This window comes from Drosophila yakuba, chromosome X, assembly GCF_016746365.2.
Source record: "Drosophila yakuba strain Tai18E2 chromosome X, Prin_Dyak_Tai18E2_2.1, whole genome shotgun sequence".
NCBI lineage: Eukaryota > Metazoa > Arthropoda > Insecta > Diptera > Drosophilidae > Drosophila > Drosophila yakuba.
This window is the reverse complement of record NC_052526.2, coordinates 6,283,183-6,303,744: the sequence shown is the minus strand read 5'-3', so window position 1 is coordinate 6,303,744 and position 20,562 is coordinate 6,283,183. Positions and strand designations below refer to the sequence as shown.

Below are 20,562 nucleotides of genomic sequence, written 5' to 3'. Positions count from 1 at the left end.
CGGCACCCTACAATCCCCAGTTCACTTGGGGGATGGGTTCACTGTGGCAGTGGTTGCGGCTGTGACTGTGGCTGCACCGCCACAAAACGATACCATCCCATCTCAACATCTGCTCTGCGCAAAAGAAACCCCTATACAATGCATTTTGAGTGCTCATTACGGCCATTACCAAATCGATATCCTCAAACCGAACGAGCAGTTCCGCCTGATGTTTAAAAATGCATAAAAAAAAAATCAGAAAAAGTTTGTCATCTATGAGTTCGATTTATTTAAAAACTAACTGCAATTGGCTAACAACAAACACGTGCATGGCATGGCGATAATCGGTTAAGTTGTACTTCTGAACCAAGGGCTAACAAATCATGCTCGATCAGATTGAGAACAGAAACGAACAGTTAACGCTAACAGATATCGAAATGCAATTGGCGGACCAGCGAGATCCGTTGTCATATCGGGCTAGTTGAACTTTGTCTTTGGGTCGCACATTTATAGTATATCGTATATAGAATGGAACCATTTCCGTTTCCACATCCGTTTTGAACAAAAGATTTTGAATTTCGAGGACGCAAGTCAGGTAGGAAATATATAAAATACCTTGCAAATCAACGTATTTATACATTAGCCACAATTCAAAACGGAAATGGTAAACGGAAAGGCCAGATGTGAGTAATTCTATTGGGGTAGATTGATTTGAGCTTTTTCAGGTCGCGCTGTCTAATCCGCTGGATATCCAAAGCTGAGGTGAAGATTGCACCAGCGCCGATGCTTGCCGCCCAGCGAGGACTCCTCGCGCCTCACGGCACTTAAAAACGGATGCTTCTCGAAGTCCAGGTTGCCCAGATGCGGACGCAGATCGCCTGACGCCGCCGGTAACAGTTGGCCATAAGGCAAGCCCATTTGCAGGCAAACGCAATGCTCCACGATGAACTTGAGGGCCGCACGGCGATGCAGCTCGAAGCAGTCCCGCGATCCGTACATCAACCGCTGCTCTAGACACAGCCGCATATCGTTGGCGGCCACATTGCAGCAGTACAGAAATGATTTTAGCTTTTGGTTGCTCAGTGCACTTAGGTCCACATGTGGCAGCAAGAGCGCCAGCAGATCCTTAGCGTTGGCTTCACATTCCAGGCCATAGCTGGCCAGTAGTTGCTGCAGACTGGCCAACGGAGGTGAGCCACTGGCTCCGGAATCGTTGGGAAGGGCAAAGTTGAGCTCATAGGCACGACTCAGCAGCACTTGGCGGTAGTGGTAGCAGCTGTAGTCACTTATGTGCTTGCGCATAAACTTCTCCGTGCGTAGAAGTTCCGACTGCAGCAGACAGGGTCCGTTTTGAAGGATCCACTGGCGGTGCGACCAGGCGTGGTAGTTGCTGGCGCACCTATCGGCGGCCCTTTCGCATATCCCGATCTCATTGGGCCAGTCAATGGCATCGGCACCTGGAAATAATTAGTATGTCACATATGTAATCTCCGGTTGTCGACGTTCACTTACTTTGAAATGAGTACAGCCAACGGCGGTAAGCGAATGCTTCATTGGACTTCGGTTTGATAGAGAGCACGAGTGCGGAGAACTGCAGCTCCTTGTTGATGCTCAGCCGATTCTTTTGCACCAGCTGGCGGCGAATGTGCCAGAAGGTGGTCACATCGGGATTGATCAGCAGAGCCACGTTTATGTATTTCGCCAGGGAGTCGCTCTGCTGCTGCAGCGTGCGCAGCTGTTGCGCCGTGGTTTGACGGCGGTGGGAGATGAGGGTGCGATGGGCGTGGTCGTAGACATGCTGGGCACACCACGATTCCAGGCCCAGATTGTGCTCCACATGCACAACGGGCGATTTGTTGCAGTTGGCTTCCTTGGGTATAATTTCAAAGGAGGCGCTGTCGGGGATTACAACAAGATATATTTGGCGATTAATGTATGCTTATCAAAGTTATTATAAAACTCAGTGATGGACTCACAGATCCTGATCCTTGAGGAACACCGCATTGATGTCCCTGATGATCTTCTCGCAGAGCACCATTTTCTCGTTGCGTTCCTCCTCCATGGAATTTGAATTTTGAGTAAATTTCCAATCGTGGAATTTCGATGTGGATGTGGTTGCTGCTTCCTCGGGAATCTCGCTTCCGTTCCGTTCGATTCGAGGGTCTCAGGCACATTGATTGCCTCCAATTAATATTAACATGCTCAATGTCTCCGGTTAATTAAGATTTGGAAAGGGAAGAAAGCGGAGGTGACGGCGGAGGCTGGAACCCTGGTCTACGCGACTATGAAACCCCCAGTGGCGGCCGCATCACAACAAATAAATTTCAATTAAGCCGGGGACTGGACACGAGATCTAGCCTCTATTATTATTATTATTTTTATTATTGTTATTACTATTGCAGTGCCCACTGCGAGGGGCTGTCAATCTGGTTCGCCCCAAAGCGCGGTTCTCCAGCGGATCGGTCCGCTAATTCGGAAATGTTTTTCCTTCCCTTATTTTTGGCGACGGTGAGCATATGTTTGTTTGCAAACATGTGTTTGGTGTGCCCGATAACAGCACCTGCCACGTCTATCGATAACCGACTGACCAGCTCAGAGCCAACTGTCGGGAAAACGGCTTTCAAAAGCAGACACTAACTGGAACTCTAGAAATCTGTAAATGTTTTTTCCTGCACTCAATGTAACTGTTCATGAAAAACACTAATTATATCACAGTTAAAGTCTTGTTATTAATTTGTGTTTCATATAAAGTTGATTAGGGAAATACTTAGTCATTCAAGCCAAATTATTGATTTTAATCAGTACCGCCGCATTTAAGGGCTCTGCGATTTGGCTAGAAACCAGCTTGTCCGCCAGCACTGCTGCCGTACACTGGTCACACTTTTTTGGTGAAGCACGTGCGCGCGTAAAGGGGAGAATCACTAGAAACACGCAGCCAGGATGCAGAACACCTTCATCCCATTGAACATACGGCGTTTCCAACAGCGGGCTCAGGTGGAAACGCCGGATACGGTGTACTGGGACCGTCTGGCGGTGAGTTGCATGAGATGCGGCAGAGAAACTCGGCAACCATTTCATTGTGTCCCTTTTCCATCCTCAGAAACCGGAACTCCTCAAGGAGCATAACACCATCGATTATTTGGACTTCAGCCCCAGCGATCCCGACAACTTTGTGGTGACCTGTTCGGTGCGCGTGCAGATCTACAACCTGGTGACCAAGCTCGTGGTGAAGAACCTTTCCCGATTCCAAAAGACCGCATACGGAGCCACCTTCCGGCAGGATGGTCGTCTCCTGGCCGCCGGCGACGAGGAGGGTCACGTTAAGCTATTTGACACCACCAGCCGCAACATCTTGCGTTTGTTCAAGGGACACACGGCGCCGGTGCATCGCACCTTCTTTACAGCGGACAAGCTGCAGCTAGCCAGTTTTGGAGATGATAGGTCGGTCCGTCTGTGGGACGTGGCCAACGAGAAGGTGGTACAAACCTACGAGGACACGCACACCGACTATATTCGTGCCGGCGCTATGCATCCGCAGGCAGGGCACATGTTCGTCTCCGGTGGCTACGATGGCAAAATCAATCTGTACGATACGCGAGCCGAAAAGGCGGTGCAGCACACCTTGGATCATGGAGCTCCGGTGGAGTCGATGTTGTTCCTTCCCAACGGTTCCATATTCGTCAGCGCCGGTGGCAGCCAGGTTCGCGTATGGGATCTCATCAGCGGCTGCCGTCTGCTCACCATGATGTCACAGCATCACAAAACCGTAACTTGCCTGCGACTGGGCTCCGATGGCAAGAGATTGCTCTCAGGCGGGCTCGATCGGCACGTGAAAATCTACGATGTTAGCACCTACAAGACAGTGCACACGTTGACCTATCCCAATGCCGTGGTCAGCATGGCTGTCGCTGGCAAAGATCAGGCAGTTGTGGCTGGAATGGTCGATGGTCTGGTCTCCATTCGTCGCATGATTGTAGACAGCAAGCCTAGTCATTTGAAAAAGATTCGTGCGGAGCGGACACGCGGGCACTTCAAAGATTTGACACGCCCGACCCCCCACCAGGAGGTTGATCACACCATCAAGGATCGAGTCAATTGGTCCGGCTTGAAAACCTACGATAAGCAGTTGCGCGCTTTTAACCACAAGAGGGCTTTGGACAACGCGATGAATACGCAGAGGATGGCAAATCATCCGGAGGTCCTTGTGGCCGTCATTACGGACCTTCTGCACCGTAAGTCTCTGGACAAAGCCCTCACTGATCGTCGCGACGCCACGCTTGTTCGATTCATCGACTTTATCTGCAAACATGTGAGTGAGACGCGATTCATGCGCCCGTTGATGATGGCCGCCAGCACGGTCTTGGAGGTTTTCGAGCGGCGATTGGTGGCCTACAGCCCGAAGCTGATGCGTGCATTGGAACGATTGTCAAGTGCTATGCAGGAGGAAGTGAGACTTACTACCGAGCTGATGCGGCTAAAGGGCGCCATGGACATGCTTATTGGGGTTTCAATGGACAATGGCGAGGTGGCCCATAAGCCCACATATGTGGAGACTAAGACACCGAGGATGCAGCCCTCTCAGGCGGCGGAAAAGTACGTGGTCTTTGTGGAGTGACCCAGGCCGACGTAGAACGATATAGCCAGCTAGTTTTAGTCTAAAGTAAAAATTAGAATACTGGAATTTTGTTTATAGTTTAAGAAATACACATTTAACCAAAACGAAACTAAAAATGGACTGCTTTCCTGGGCATACTCATTGTTGAAATAAAGTAGGTTCAATCCGTATTATGCATGTATATATCTTTCTTTATTAAATACATACTTAAAATGAACGTTTCGTCGTGCACGCCAATTTCAGTTTTGAAATGTACAATGAAATTTTGTCTGCCGTTGTACGCATAATAAAAAAAAAACAATGGTAATGGGGCAGCAAAACAGTTGCCCTCGAACTAACTTTTCTTTCTCAATATAATGGGTAATTTACTTGCAAATATTTACGATTTTCGTTCTCCAGCTACTCGATTTGGGTTTTTATTTGTAATTCTTTTTTTTTAGATTTAGATTTACTTTATTTTACGATTATTTGGAAAGACGAATTTACACTTAGAATTTGCTCATCTTCGACGCATCGTTCTGTATTATTCTGCTTAAGCTAAACTCTCGCGCTAATTTAATATATATCTTTATATTTATGTTTAATTATATGTATGTATAGGTATATATATATATATATATATGTATATATATATCTATTCCGATCGACATCGCGTCAACGTTGGCCAACAAGCCGTTTCTTGTGTTGTTAGCTTACCAGTTAAAGAGAAAAATATAAGATACCACGGATTTTTTAAACTTAAATAAGAATACAGTTAGGCGTCTTAACTAGTTTACATTTTAGGGGTGTGTATGTGTGTGTGGAGTGTGTGAGGATTTTGGGTGCTGGGCTGGGTGGGTAGGTGGTTTATGTTTGCAAGGATCAAAGCCACTACACTTACACTTTAAATTAAAAATGATACTCATATACATAACAGATATTGCCTTTACATTTTACACTCTTCGGCTGCTGATTTCTTTTGACACTTCTACACCAATATATGCAGCTCCAGTTTTCAAGACTCTGTACAGGATACACGCTTTCAGGCCACTACACACACAACAGAGAAGACGGAGTGGGGCATATACATATGAATGCAACGAAGCAGTAACCGTGCTTCTAAAGACGGTTTAATGTTATTACGAGCAATTAAACACATGTAGACGAATGTGTGATGGCTGTGTTTTCATCAAACATTAAACTTCCACCGACGCTGCAAGCAAGGTAGTAATGTGGGACTTCTCCTTAAATTCGGGGGCATTGTCCATATTGGTCCTGACCAGATCAGACATCAGATCAAGCCGGCAGTGAGTGTGCGGGATGTGTGCTGTGGGCAGGGTGTGTGCTGGCGGTGTGAGGGGGCATGGTGGGTGGTGTTGGTTGGTTGGTGTTAGTTGGCATGAGTTATTCTAGAAAGGATGTGCGTCAGGGGACTCCTCTTGTGTTATGTTTTAGCCATCTTCCTTGGGCGGGGTGAACCATCCTGCAATAGAGAGTTTTCGTATTAAATGGTTTCTCATCTTACGGCGCATTTCTGGTCTTACCATTCTTTTCGTGAATCTGCACCAGAGATTTGAAGCTCTGCTGGGCTCGAGCCAAACTGTATTGGCCCTGGGTCAGTGCCTGTTCACAAATAGGTAAATATAGGGTATACATTAGTGTACCAGTTTATAAATATTATGAATTTAACATACTTTGGTAGCCCCGAACTGGATGCGCGCCTTGCCCTTGACGAGGGTGGCTGCAATTTGCATGATAACCGCTTCCACGGTATAGGCCGAGCTCCAGCCCTGTTTGGTCAGCAATTCCATGCAGATGGCACCGCCGATGAGCACATAGCCGCCTTGTAAATACAAGAAACATTTAAATAACCGTCCATGATATACTATTACTCAGCCAATCCCACCTGAGATAATCGGATGGACGACGCGAACAAATGGCGGCTCGAAGGGATACGTCTCTTTGAAGAGGATGTTGAGCAGTATGCTGTCCTTGCCCTCCTTCTCCTTGAGCATTTGCAGATCACTGTGCAGCGGACTGTCCGGGTCGACAGACTTGAGGCGAATGTTCCATTCGTAGATCGACTCATTGACAAGTTCAATAGAGTACATGTTCTTCTTGAAGGCGTCCGATCGATAAATGTCGCGTAGTTCCTTCATTAAGCGATCGGTTGCCTGTACGGAACCCGAAACGGAACCCTAGTGTCGAGTAAAGCATTAGATAAAGCATCCGATATTATGCTATTATATCGGGAAACTCACTTTTAGATAGTCTTGTCTCTGACTTTGACGCAGTCTTTCTAGAGTTGCTAGGTGTTCCACTTCCATGTCGTCCTTCTGCATTGCATCAAAATATCAAGATATCAAAACGATTGAAGAATAAATACTTGACAGCTTTGATACTAAACGATTCGACCAGAAATGAAATATATAAAAAACTACCAAGTTACACCTAATTCTTAAATCACGTACAAACTCAAATTAGAATGCAAGACTATAATTACTCGACTTATTCAAAGGTAATGTTTAGTACTGCATATGCCACTAATGCCGAACTACAACGACGTGAATCCTTAGAATTATCACTCCTAATCCCAAGGAATTTGATCAATATAGCTCACCTTGTTTGTACTTCGTACATCATCCATTTCCAGCGGCAAGTCCTCATCGCCCTCGCTCTCCTGTTCGCTCTCGCCGATGGGATCCTCGATCTCCTCCTGATCCGAATCGGTCTCCTCGTTGCCGTGTGGTCCGCCCCCACCCCCCGCTCCACCACCACCTGGTCTCTGCTCGCAGCGAAGGGGGGAAGCGGATGGCGGCGGCGTTTGCAGCGGCAGAGCCAAATTATCGATGTCGGGTGGCAGTGGAACGTTGTGAAGGCGACACAGCTCACGCAGCAGAATGCCCACCTGCAAGGATTTGGATAGATTGGATTGGATTGTCAGTTTACAGCAGATTACAATTGATTTCGATAACTGCCACAACAAGGACTCACCTGATTGATCACGTGATTATCACGTCCGTTCGTATTGCTAAGTATTTGAACAGCATTTGTGACGCTCGTCTCCTCGCTCTCGGCGAACCAAACTGGCGGCGATGAGGGATAGGTTTCCTGCAGGAGAGAATTAGTATATTATTAATATGGCCTTCAGTGAAACTAGATTGTAGGATATATAGTCAGAGCTAAAGGTTTTCTATTAGCAGTGGGATTGTTTAAGTTTTTGCCTTGACGTTTGCCTTATCATGCACCCACTGTACATCTACCCCATCGCATGTGTGGGGTGGGTCAAGGACTTTGACTCGACAATTGGACACAGACAAAAGATCTCTCCTATTCCCATTCCCAGTCTCGATCTCGTTTCTTTCGGTTCTCAGGTGAATTGCTCGTCGACGTTGTCGTCGGAGCCACTTTGCATGCACATGTAAATAAACAAATACTAAACGACGGCGATCCGAACGCGCCAGAAAGTACAAAATTATAACCTTTAATTAGATCGTTGAACCAAGCGGGGATCAGTGCACAGAAGACAGAAACTGAAAACAGATGGGACAGCTTGGCAGCCGATGATCGGATCGGGTGCAATGAATCACACCTCATCGAGAGCGTCACTCTGTGCTGCAAGGTGCAGGAGCCGCATAATTTGTTTGATTCGAGATGTGATTGCTTTTGACAATTTTAGCGACATACATACATACATATGCATACATATATACATGATGTTTATCCCATAACGGAAATCTTCAAAATCTGTCTATGTTGGTCAGAACCAAAAGAGTAGAAAGAGAGGGAGCCTAAGAGAGTGGCCAAAGGGCATCGACTACCTCGACTACATACGTACGTACATACATGCGTAACATAAATATACGCACATATATCCCAACTTAACTGAGCAGCGTGGGAATAAAGAATCGGCACAAATCCTCGCATATATAATCACGCACAAGCGGGAACGAGAGAGAGATAGAAGGTGAACCGATAAAGAAAAGTTGAAGAAGTAGATTCAACACAACCAGACAAGGATAGCACGATATCAAGGAAGAAAGCGAAAATTTGGTCAGGAACAAGAGGAAGATGGACTTACGTAAAATAAAAAGAGAAGTATATTAAGAAAAAAGAACTAAGGATTGCAGTGAATCTACCAACGTATGTAAGGCTTTGTACACTGGCCAACTTGCTATATATAGAATTCTACACTATCGCCGTATAAATATAGTTATCGTTGCGCAGTGGACAAAGTGGACACAGCGCGGAGTAACCTACAGAACCCGTAATCCCCATCCCCATCCCCTCCAGCACCAGCACCAAATCACTTGCAAACACTGCGCCTTGATAGTCGCCCTTTTTTCAGTTGCAATGCCCCTATCTATTGATTGCTGGGGACGATAAGACAGATGCACAGGAAAATATAAACATATCGCTTTAGTTTTCGTTTCGAATTCGTATGCTCTTCTTTAAGGGGGCGCGCTTTTTGCGAAAGATTTTACTTGAAATTGTCGAGAAGGTCAGTTCCATGGGGAAAACTTGTTAGAAATTCATTGGCCCCAATTACTTTACATCCCCTTAACTTGAGTATATGCATGTAAGCTTAAGCTAATGGTCATCGGTGACTTACCGTTATGTTGGCGTGAATATCGTAGCGCTTTCCATTCTTATCGATAAACCGACAGAGCAGTTCGTCGACGCTGGAATTGAGGATCTGAAAGCGCTCGTGGTTCTTCGGAAAGATCTTCTCTAGCGTTTTGATTTCCTGCTTCAGGGTGTTAAGGCACGCCATCTTGTGGCGGGCTAAAAAAGGCAACTGGTCTGGTCTGGGTTTGGTTTTTTCGTGCTTACGGTGCGCTTATGATTATTTCGTGGTCCAAGTGGAGTTTTGTGGTTCGTGGGGTTTCAGGAAGCTAACTCCCCCCTCTCTTGCGCTCTTCCCTTGTGACTTCCAGGCGAAGAAAGCTGGTATGGGATTTATTGTTTTTTTTTTTGTAAATTGTCTGTCAGCTGCTTTTTTCTGCCTACTCCAGATGGCGCTGTACCGTTTGAGTTTCTGAGTTGTTCGTCGCCGACTTTATGTGAATATGTTGTTTATTCATTTAGTTATTGTGCTTCTTACTTAAAATGACGATTTTGCTCGTGTTTGGAGGTAGATTGAAAGGGCGATTTGGAGTCGACTGGTTGTTCTTTGTTGTTTTCGCAGGCTCTCTTTTCGCTCTTCTTTTTCCACTCCACTTCCAGTTAACTTCACTCTCACTGCTTCTTCTTTTACAGCTCCTGCGGCGCCCAGCATGCGCTGTCTTGCTCGCACTCTCTGCTTTTTTTGGCGTTCAGATTTGCACTTTGATTTTCCCGACTTATTACAGTTATTCTTCTTATTCTTTTCAGTTGCGTTTGTTTGTATGTTGGTTTGTCCTGGGCATTAAAGCTGCAATTGGAGTATTAAACACGTGTTTCACTTAGCTTGTTATTAACTTTTGTATTATTTTTTGTTGTTGCTGCTTCTAATGCTGACTAGCCAAAACAAAAACAACAATCGGCAGTTGGCTTACACACAAACACACACACACGAACAGCAGACAAAACCTGACACACACACTTGTACAAATCTCAAGCGCCCTCTCACTCGCACAGCAGGTCTCTTGCCTACGCAATGATCGGAACTCATCGAAATACCGATTGGAAATCGGCAAACACAAAAAAAAACAAATTTCGCGTTTATCCCCTATCCCCCTCTTTATTCCCCCACGTTTTCTGCTGAGTTTGTTATTTTCGTGTGCTCCCCACAAGGAAATTTTTACCGAAAAAAAGCTCGATTTAAAAGAAAAATGGAGACAGATGAAGAAAACCCATGACAAAGAGGAAAGAGTCAAATATGGGCAATCGAAAATCGAAAACTGAGCCAATTTTTTTTTTTCGCCGAGGCTCCACTGTTCACAGCTGCATAACTGTTTTCCCTCGGCACCTTTTTTTTTGCTCTTCTTCTCCTGTTTTTCACCTCCCCTTCTTTCACTGACCGAAGTCTGCGTTTTCATCATTGCATACACACAACCACACACACACACTGGCACTTTTAATCATTTATCAATATTTAAGCGACTAAGGCGAAAAACTAACTGTGCACGGAGCCCCCAAGAACAAATCCTTTGTTTGCACGGAACACGGAGCACAAAAAGAAGCACAGACACACGGAAAAACGGCCGCAGAAAACAGCAACTCTACTTGCACACACACACACACTTGCGCAAACAGGCTTGTAGTTGTAAGCAAAACAGCAGCGGAGAAAATTCTTCAGGAAAAAGACAATAAAAAACAAAAGAAAAACAACAAAATAACACACGCACACAGCTGCGAAAATTGTGACACGGAGAATTAAATTCAGTTCCACGCACGCCCGCCCGCTTTACCTTTTCTTTACCAACAACAAATTAGTGATGGCGGGCTAGCGATACATTGGTCATCGATGAATTCGCCGATGCTTATTCGTGTATCGTGTTATCGATATGTTGGTATCTAAATGCACCCACCTCTAGATGTCTTAGCTAAGCACCCTTAACATTTAGCGATGACACGATCCATTCTTAGCGAGCACATGCTCCGCCATTAGCGAATACACATATCACAACTAGCGGGGTTTCCCTCCTCTACTAGCGATTACATTTAGGCGGGAAATTTAAAAATTGGTTACCATATAGTTAATGTAAAATTAAAGTATTACTAGTATTATTGCGTTTGACACAACGCACAACGCCAGGAACCAAAAGGCCAATCCGAATACAATACAATACAAATTTTATTTGTTATCTTTCGCTCCCTACGATTTCAGATTTATTTCGATCTTATCTCGGCAATTAACTCATCCCGCCCAATTCGTTTCGCTACTTTCGCTACAATAGATCAATAAGATATAGTGGATATATAGAGGGGACCGTGTGAGTACTTCTTCAAGTCTTGTATTTCCTATGCGGAATGGTATGGAAATGGAAAATGGTTTTTACATTTAGTTACGGTTTACATTATTTTGTGTGTGTTTTTCTTTTGTGTGTGTTTTGTGTTTTAGATTAGAAGTAGCATAATTTAACCCCGACTTTAGCTAAAAAAATCATAGAAATAAAGACGCCCCGTGTCGTGGCCATTTGCCGTCTTTTTCCCCCTGTGTTACCCCCGATTTGAATCCTCCTTCGAATCCTAAGACAGGCACTTGGCTTCCAGCTGCTACGGATGCTCGTAATCCATCTAGTTTGGCTCTTTAGAGCTCACTGTGCGGTGTCTTGGTTTCCTCCTCTGCAGGCGTTGGGGTGATCTCATCCACAGACTCCTGCTGCTCCTCCTTTGTCGGCGGTTCCTGCTGCTGGTCGGCATCCTCAGTTTTGGTGCCATCGCCACTGCCGGAAGCCACCACCTCCTCCTCCTTCTTCTTGTCCTTTTCGGCAGCGGGCTTCGCCTTGGGCTTCCAGATCTTGATCTTGTTAACCAAATACTTGACCTCGCGGTCCAGCAGGCTCATTTTGTCCGTTATATCCTTTACAGTCAGGCGGATATCGGCATTCTTGGCCAACTTCTTCTGGGCCGCCGTCTCCGTCTTCAGCCAGGCATTGGTTTCGGTGATGACTTTGTCCAGCGTATCGATCTCCACCTGGGTAAAGACGTCCTTCTCGGGATTGGTATCCTTGGTGAGATTGCGGCCAGTGACCAGGAACTTTTCGGCGCCATCAATCATACCCTTGAGCGCTTTTATGGCCTCTGGTCGTTCCTCGTGTTCCCAGTGGCGGGCGAGAAACACGTTGGATAGCTTCTTCAGTTGAGCCAGTTTTTCCTCGTAGATTTCGGCCTTGGGATCCTCCAGATCCTCGTACAGCCATTCACCCAGAGTGCTGCATTGGGCCAGAAGCTTCTCCTTCTCCTCGGCGGTGGCACACTTGGCGTAGGAGTCCTCGTCCAGTTTCTGTTGCACCTCGATTATGTGCGCTTCGAGGGCATTGAATGCTGACTCCAAGCGGACACGTTGCTCCTCCGCCTTGTTAATGGCGGCGAGTTTGGTCACCGATTGGTCGTAACCGGAACCGGCCAGAGGTACAACAAACTGCGTTTGCGACTCGTACGTCACCGGGGACTTGACGGTAACAAGCTTGATTGTTTCGTTTTTGGCTTCGCCGTCATGTTTGGCGCTCTCCTCAGACTTTTGCTCCTTGCTGCTGGCTTCCTCTTCCTTGGCCTTCTCATCGTCCGATTTGGATGGCTCTTCGCCTGCATTAGCCTGCTCGTCTTGCTCCGAATCGTCCTTCTTCTCGTCACCGTCCTTAGTAAACAGTTTGCTCAAAGTGCTGCCGAACTTGGACAATGTGCTGTCATCATCCGCATCTTCCTCAGGCTTTTGCTTCTCGTACACATACTCAACGCCTGTGCAGCGGAAAATGCCAGAGTCATCCAGATAGAAGTAAGCCTTGATGCCCTTGTTGTCGACCAGTTCCTTCTTCGATTTTTCCAGCAGCTCCTTTACCTGCTTCAGCTGCACCTTGGTCACATTCAAGCTGCCCAGAGCGGCAATCTCCTCCTTGCTATACCGATCCAAGTCGGCGTAGTTGACATAGAACTCAAAGTCGTCGGTGTGCTTGTTGAAGGTAATAACCTTTTTCTGGGGATAGGGATTCATCAGGGCAAACAGGGCACGTTTCACTTGCTTCACGGCAGCCCCATCGCCTGGATCCCGCTCAAAGGACACCTGCAGGGGGAATAGCGTGGCATCCTTGACCACAAACTTCTTCACTTTGAAGCCGGCAGATAAGTCGGCTGCCTTATAGACTGCGCCCATCGTAGCGGATTCATCGGCATTCAGATTCTTGCCCAGCTCCTGTTTAATGACAGCTTTGATGGTTTCCTGCACGCGTGGCACTCGAGTGCCGCCACCAAACAAAATCACCTGGTTGATCACATCCAGACTGAGGTGCGAGGAGGCCAACGCCTCTTCCAATGGCTTGGTGGCCCGCGGCCAGAGATCCTCGCAGATTTGCTCCAACTTCTCGCGACTAACAGCCAATTTGAAGTCAATGTCCTCGATCAGGTTTTCGATTTGAGCGAAGAACTCCGTATTGGCAGACAGGACATTCTTCAGGCGTCCTGCTTCCTTGAAAAGTTTGGCCAGAGCTCGGGGATTGGTGGTCACATCGGTCTTGGTCTTTTTCAGGGCATTAAACTCCTTCGCCAGGTAATCGCGCAATCGCAGTTGGATCTCCAGACCACCCAGAGTGCGATCATAACCAACGCCAAGGACCTGGACCACCGGGTTAATTTCCCTGGTTTGCTTGTCCTTCACCAACTGATAGCTCACCACGGCGGCTGAGGTTTTATACGCGCCCATATCGTAGAAGAGGTAATACTGGGCCGTCTCGTTAATTTCGCCGCGATGGAAGACACCGTAGTTGAGAGCCACGGCCGCATAATCGTTGATGAGTTGGAGCACCTTCAGATTGGCCAACTGGGCGGCCGACAACAGAGCCTCCCTTTCTGCTTGGCCAAAGTAACCGGGCACGGTTAGAACGCACTCGGTGATTGGCTGCTGTACGGATTCCTGGGCAAACTGCTTGGCCTTGACCAGCATTTGGGCAACCAGCTCCTCCACGGAGAATTCTTCGGTGTCGCTTTTGCGGAAAACCACAGTGTTGCGCTCGGGATCACCCACAATGTTGTAGTATGGGAAGCGTTTCCTGCAAAGCGATTGGATTAGAGATAAGTCGATGGGACTTAACAGTGACGTGGCCCAAAGCAAAAATCACTTACCTATACAAATCGACAATGGGATTATCAATGGTCTTGCCCAGCAGATCGAGAAGATAGCCATAGGCCGAGTTTGGATCCTTGATTCCAATTGTCTGTGCATCCTCGCCAATGGTACGCGTTCCATCGCGGAAGGCCAGGATCGCTGGCGTTTTGCGCTTGGACTCGCGGTTCAGGGCGATTTCCATGGGCACTCCGGGCGACACAACGCCCACCTTCATCCACTCGCTGCCCAGGTCCACGGACATCACTGCGGCTCCCTGGGAGAGGGCAATCCCCGCCAGCAGGGCGCTCAATAGGAGCACGAGTTTCATGGTCTGTGCTCAAATGAAATGTGTTCGAATTAAATGATTGTTCGTGGAATTAAACACCCCATTAAAAAGAACTCTATATTTACCCTCTGGATTGGGAGATCTTTCTAGAATTCGGCCAAAAACCAATGATTTAACTTGAAAGGCTAGCTCTTTACAGATGCCAGTATATGTAGCTGTACACTCAAAATTTTCCCGAATACTTTTACCTACGTTTTTGGGCTGCAGTAGCGCCACAAGAAGTAATTGGTTTTTCAGCAGTTTTCAGTTTTAACACATCATTTGTGTGACGAAAAGTAAGTCTGGATTAAACGAGAAGTGTTGTGCTCATGTGGCACAGTTTATGGTTTGCCGGCGAAATTACTGGGGGAGTAAGAGGTTTCAAGAGATCTTTGCTTTACGGAATGAAAATCGGCGAAAAGAGCATTAACCTTTTTTACTTCCACATTGCTTCCGCAATTCTTTCACTTCTTTCTTTTTTGCAACGCAAGCAGCTGTCGGCGACCCGCCCCCCGTCCCTTCCCTAGGCCCATTCCACCGTTTCCATCCTTCCAGCCAAGCACCGCTTTCCACTTACGTGTCCCGTTACGTTCGTCGCTTCCAGCTGTCCTCAGCCACTTGCACTTGCCAATCGACTTTTATTCAGCAGTCAGGTATTTATTAATTATTCAATTCACAACGTCGGCTGCGGATTCGAGTTGTAAAGTAAAACACAGACTCGCCGCGATGAAGAAGAAGCAGCGGCACGCGAAGAAGAGGAAGAAAACGTTGACGTGTTGATTCGACCAGGCGATAGCAATCGATAAAGTAATCGAGTGACTGTCACTTGGTCAGGCAGTGTTGCCAGATCACACCGAAGTGCGTCCACAATTTGAATTTGAAATGTATACACTAAAGCCAATCTATTATAAAAAATAACTATTGCATTGCATTATTATGACCTTAACTCGCTTTAACAGGAAGAAAAGCAGAAGTTATAACATATGTAGTTGGCAATTCCAATTTGTTTTTCTTTTAGCCAGCAAGTCAACCCACATATTGATAGATCAGCACTCCCTCGATGACCGACTTTTCGAACAAAAGTGCTGACACGTAATTAAATTATACTTTGAATACTCTTTTTCCTGAGATTATTGACACGATGAGTAAGTTGTGTCTCAATGCACTTCCAAAGAAGCTCTATATTTACCTTAGGATAAATAAGCTTAAAAGTTTATTGTTAGATTTATTGTAATCCTAAAGCTGAATGTCCTGAAAAAAACGTTCAAATTGGATAAAAAGACTTTCCCTGCTAACTGCTTAGAAAATAACAAAATAAAAACTTAATCAAATAGTATAGGGTATTAAAAGAGTTAAATTTGGGTTTTCGCTCACTTTGCCAGCTCATCTATTCACGTCAACAATAAAGGTGACTGGAAAACGATCGAATCTAGCGAATTTAAATGGAATCGCTTCAAATGCAGAATAGGGTTCACAAAGTGAACCCACCGAGTATCCAAGCACCAACCGACTGCAATTGCGAAATATTCTTGGTGAATTCGAAAATTTCGCTGATCTGTTTTTCTCTTGGCCATATAAAACCCGTCCCGTTTCCAAAAAACCATAGTCTTAATTCTGTGAGCAATGTGTGGACGACGACTGCTGTTCTTGGTGGCCTTTGGCTGCCTTTTGGCCACCGCGATTTCGCTTCCGGCGACCAGGAATGAGGAGTTCGACGACGGTCTCCCTCAGTCCGAGTTCGACTACGAGGAGAGGCACACCAGGGAGATTCCGGCGCAGGCCTATGCTCCACCGGTCGTTTACAACTCGCAGTCCAGCTACTCGCCGGAAAAGGAACAAGGATATTCTGCTCCGGCTGCTCCCACCTATTCACCTGCAGCGCCATCGTATTCAGCACCAGCAGCACCAAGCTATTCAGCACCTGCTGCACCCACCTACTCAGCTCCTGCTGCTCCGTCGTACTCAGCACCCGCAGCACCCAGCTATTCAGCTCCAGCTGCTTCGTCGTATTCAGCGCCTGCAGCACCCAGCTATTCAGCACCTACTGCACCCAGCTACTCAGCACCTGCTGCCCCATCGTATTCAGCACCCGCTTCATCAAGCTATTCAGCTCCTGCAGCTCCGTCGTATTCAGCACCAGCAGCACCCAGTTACTCCACCCCGGCAGCACCCAGCTACTCAGCTCCTGCTGCTCCGTCGTACTCTGCACCTGCATCGCCATCGTATTCAGCACCTGCTTCATCCAGCTATTCAGCGCCTGCAGCACACAGCTACTCAGCTCCGGCCGCCCCATCGTATTCAGCGCAAAAGGCGTCCTCGTACTCGGCTCCTGTCGCCCCAAGCTACTCCGCTCCAGCAGCTCCAGCTTCGTCGTATTCAGCACCGGCTGCTCCTTCATATTCGGCTCCTGCTGCACCATCTTATTCAGCTCCATCTTACTCAGCACCGGCCTCAAGTTATTCAGCCTCCAAGGCTCCATCTTATTCAGCTCCAGCAGCTCCATCATACTCCGCACCTGCAGCTCCCTCATATTCATCGCCTGCATCGTCATCTTATTCAGCCCCAGCTGCTCCGTCCTATTCAGCCCCGAAGGCTCAGTCGTACTCCGCTCCTGCATCTCCATCATATTCAGCACCTGCTGCTCCATCCTATTCAGCTCCTGCATCTTCATCATATTCAGCTCCGGCTGCTCCATCTTATTCAGCACCCGCTGCTCCATCTTATTCTGCACCTGCTGCTCCATCTTATTCAGCACCTGCTGCTCCATCTTATTCAGCACCTGCTGCTCCATCTTATTCTGCACCTGCTGCTCCATCTTATTCAGCACCTGCCGCTCCATCTTATTCAGCACCTGCATCATCTGGATATTCAGCAGCGCGAGCGTATTCAGCGGGCTCTCCAGCTCCAGCCTCTGGCTATTCAGCGCCAAAGGCTTCTTCCGGTTACTCAGCACCAAAGGCGTCCTCCGGTTACTCAGCGCCTGCATCGTCTGGAGCAGCTGCTGCTCCATCGTACTCAGCTCCCGCATCCTCGACCGCATCTTCCGGCTATTCAGCGCCCGCCTCGAAGTCATCGGCTTACGCTCGCTACGAAATGGATCATCAGATGCTGGGTATGGCGAGGACCGCTGGCGGCTACGGATCAGCCGCTCCCGCGCCAGCTTATGGTGGAGCCTCCGTCCCCTCGCCGTCGTGTCCTAAGAACTATGTGTTCAGCTGCTCGAGCGTTTTCACTCCAGCGCCGTGCAGTCAGGGATATGGCTACTGAATGCAAACTCAAGGATCCTGGCCAAAACGACTTGAAAACGAGTTCAATAAAATGTAAAAGAAAATGTTTATGTCTAAAGCGAAGTGTGTACACTTATTTATCATTTTGACCCATGCAACCCATTGAGATTTTCCAGCTTTTCATTCCAACAAGTAACTTGAAGGTATAGAAAACCGAAGTTTGATGGTTTACATCCCAGTTGTATATATTCAAAATGAAATAGAGAAAATGCTTTTCTTAGAATTTATTTGCAAATTGTTCACTTATGACCATCGCTAATGAATTATCACACTAAAAGCAACTCATAATAAATAAGTACATCTAGGCTCTGTATAATTAGATCATATGTCATTTGTCCATTTGTCAATCAATACAATTTTATTTGTCCTCACATTGTGAGTGGTAATTTCTCTGTTGCGGTCTATATATTCCATTAAAAAGCACTTATGTATCCTTAACTCCTCTACGTGTATGTATATACTAAATATATTTATATATATATGTATATACATATATATATATATAATCTCTATGAAGTTAAATCATTTGGAACATTCAAATTAAGAACGAAAGTAGAAAGCGCTGTTTTCCAACTTTGCGACTACGATCCATTGATCATTGATCGGAAATCAAGTAATAATATAGTTGTATGTATATATGTATGTGTATGTGCTAGAGAGACTGGTCCATAGAGTAAGAGGTATTATTCAGTTGGCAAATCATAAGTGGCCCTTTAAGTGTATAGCCCAATTCTGTCCCGTTTCCGAAAATGAACTTAAAAATGCAAGCAAGGGGATAAAGTGTGAAGTTGCAGCACTTAAATTTTGGTAACATGGAAATGGTTTGATCCAGAGTACAGGAAGTCGTCGCCTATTTTAAATCCTACTATTTAAACCCAGCTAGCCTGCTAATGCGATTCCGACGCACTGGAAGCCGCAAGTCATTTAGCCAAGGCCAGAAATCTAGAGTCGTTGAACGAGCACGGCATTGGCCAAAAACTGAAATCCCCAAACCCGAAAGCTAAAGCCAAAGCTAAAGCCAAAGACCCATCTAAAAGCCGGAGAGCGTCGGTCCAATAATTTGGCATTCAAAGCGAAAATACAAAACAGAAAACACAGGCAGCACGGAATGCAGTCAACGGAACAATTTCGAGTGTTGATCGCGTTGTGCTTTCAATAAGTTTGACCCCCAAATTTGTGTATAAACAAAACAAAAGCCAGCAGCTCGACCCTGGCTAGGTCAACCACAGCCAAATTCTCCGAAGCTCCAAGCTCCAAGCTGCTTCGATGACGATGATCTCACAGACACAATAATCGCTATGAATGTGAGCTATCAATTGGAATAAAGCCCTTTTGGCTGTCTGGCAAATTAGGAGCATTAGGAAGAGGAATGAACTAAGTAAGTGATAGCAATGATAACACAAATCATACCTATAACATACATAACATAGAACATAGCACATAACTTACAAACCAAAACTGCAGTTTACAAAATCAACCATCAACGAAAACGAAATCAAAATCGAAATGGAAAGGAACGAAATAAAAACATGACATCTTTGGACTTTTTGTTTGTTTTTGTATAATTTATTTTGCCTTTGTTGCATAGCTTTGAATGTTCAATAGTTAGCCTGCGGCACGATCAATACGGAATCGAGCGGGCAGAGCATATTGGTAAATTGGTATATTGGTTCATCTATGTAGTCTGTATATACGTAGGAATATTAACTATAATGGAAATACATATGGATAAAGTTCACTAAACGTGTACGATCATAGGCTAAGTAATTCTTCTAGTAAAACGCACGATAATTACAATTACATAAACATATCAAAAAATTATCATATCATAAAAACTAAAGCATTAACAAAAGTCGAAACGGGGGAAATGGGGAAAACGTGGGAAATGGGGAAAGGCAATCGATGAAGGACCTGCTCTCTCTAGATGCTTTGAGTCTTGAGTCTTTGACTTGTCGCCCTGCGCATCCCGCTTACAACAAAAAGGTATACAGATACTGTATCTGCATCTGTATCGGTATCTGCATCTGTATCTTTCTAGCTTCGCTGCCCATGGCTATGGATGTGGCTATCTCCATTGGGGGAACGGAACGGAACAGATTGGTTTTGTGGTCTGGTTTCTTCTGGGCCAAAGACGCGAACGAAAACAAAAGCGAGGGACGAGAGGAACGAGGAACGTGAAACGAAATCGAAAGCTTAGGCGAGGCGAGGCGACTTATATAAAATGCAAAAAAAAATATATATATTTATATATAAATATATAAAATCAATGAAAGCCAAGCGAGCGCAACTCGAGGGATCCTCTCTTTTTCGCTTCTCTCTCGCGGAAAGAAAGTACAGCACGCGCTTTTCATCTACTCGATTAGTTTCTCTTCTCTTCTCCTCATTTCTTTGCATTTCATTTCATTACATTTCTTTTCATTTCTTTTCCTTTCTTTTGTCTTACTAATACTAAATGTTCGTTTACACATAGATCATAATATTCATGATTTAATGCCTGGTATATATTTTGTAGTACTTTCTGTTTTCTTTTAAATTGTAATTTTTTTTGTGGTTTCATTTCTTTTGCTTTTCTGTTTGTTTTTTGTTTTAGCCAAAAACTTAAAATTCTATCACAGCCGTAATTTTTTTCGAA

At 45.9% G+C, this 20,562-nt stretch overlaps 5 protein-coding genes across 6 annotated transcripts; 1 reads left to right on the top strand and 4 right to left on the bottom strand.

Moving 5' to 3' along the window:
• Positions 1-244: 244 nt before the first annotated feature.
• On the bottom strand, positions 245-2,503 carry LOC6524419 (protein prenyltransferase alpha subunit repeat-containing protein 1). The gene is made up of 3 exons (XM_002100241.3): positions 1,956-2,503; positions 1,492-1,874; positions 245-1,436 (listed from the first exon to the last, which is right to left on the bottom strand). Exons 1-3 carry the CDS (start codon positions 2,039-2,041, stop codon positions 715-717), a joined length of 1,191 nt encoding a protein of 396 aa, XP_002100277.1. The 5' UTR covers positions 2,042-2,503; the 3' UTR covers positions 245-714.
• Positions 2,504-2,848: 345 nt separating this feature from the next.
• LOC6524418 (U3 small nucleolar RNA-associated protein 15 homolog) lies at positions 2,849-4,703 on the top strand. The gene is made up of 2 exons (XM_002100240.4): positions 2,849-3,012; positions 3,080-4,703. The coding sequence occupies exons 1-2, from the start codon at positions 2,920-2,922 to the stop codon at positions 4,592-4,594; spliced, it is 1,608 nt and encodes a 535-aa protein (XP_002100276.1). The 5' UTR covers positions 2,849-2,919; the 3' UTR covers positions 4,595-4,703.
• Positions 4,704-4,764: 61 nt separating this feature from the next.
• Positions 4,765-10,983, bottom strand: LOC6524417 (ubiquitin-conjugating enzyme E2 Q2). The gene is made up of 9 exons (XM_002100239.4): positions 10,966-10,983; positions 9,186-9,986; positions 7,568-7,684; positions 7,194-7,481; positions 6,835-6,909; positions 6,480-6,771; positions 6,268-6,416; positions 6,118-6,196; positions 4,765-6,056 (listed from the first exon to the last, which is right to left on the bottom strand). Exons 2-9 carry the CDS (start codon positions 9,345-9,347, stop codon positions 6,025-6,027), a joined length of 1,194 nt encoding a protein of 397 aa, XP_002100275.1. The 5' UTR covers positions 9,348-9,986; positions 10,966-10,983; the 3' UTR covers positions 4,765-6,024.
• A 366-nt stretch (positions 10,984-11,349) lies between these two features.
• On the bottom strand, positions 11,350-15,396 carry LOC6524416 (hypoxia up-regulated protein 1). Of its 2 annotated transcripts, none has more exons than XM_015190207.2 (3): positions 15,221-15,396; positions 14,336-14,649; positions 11,350-14,262 (listed from the first exon to the last, which is right to left on the bottom strand). In XM_015190207.2, exons 2-3 carry the CDS (start codon positions 14,644-14,646, stop codon positions 11,808-11,810), a joined length of 2,766 nt encoding a protein of 921 aa, XP_015045693.1. In that variant the 5' UTR covers positions 14,647-14,649; positions 15,221-15,396; the 3' UTR covers positions 11,350-11,807. The 2 variants fall into 2 exon arrangements, with proteins under 2 accessions (XP_015045693.1, XP_002100274.1); XM_002100238.3 differs by lacking the exon at positions 15,221-15,396 and adding an exon at positions 14,730-14,843.
• A 908-nt stretch (positions 15,397-16,304) lies between these two features.
• LOC120322421 lies at positions 16,305-19,362 on the bottom strand. The gene is made up of 2 exons (XM_039377769.2): positions 17,471-19,362; positions 16,305-17,398 (listed from the first exon to the last, which is right to left on the bottom strand). Exons 1-2 carry the CDS (start codon positions 17,714-17,716, stop codon positions 16,685-16,687), a joined length of 960 nt encoding a protein of 319 aa, XP_039233703.1. The 5' UTR covers positions 17,717-19,362; the 3' UTR covers positions 16,305-16,684.
• Positions 19,363-20,562: the final 1,200 nt, after the last annotated feature.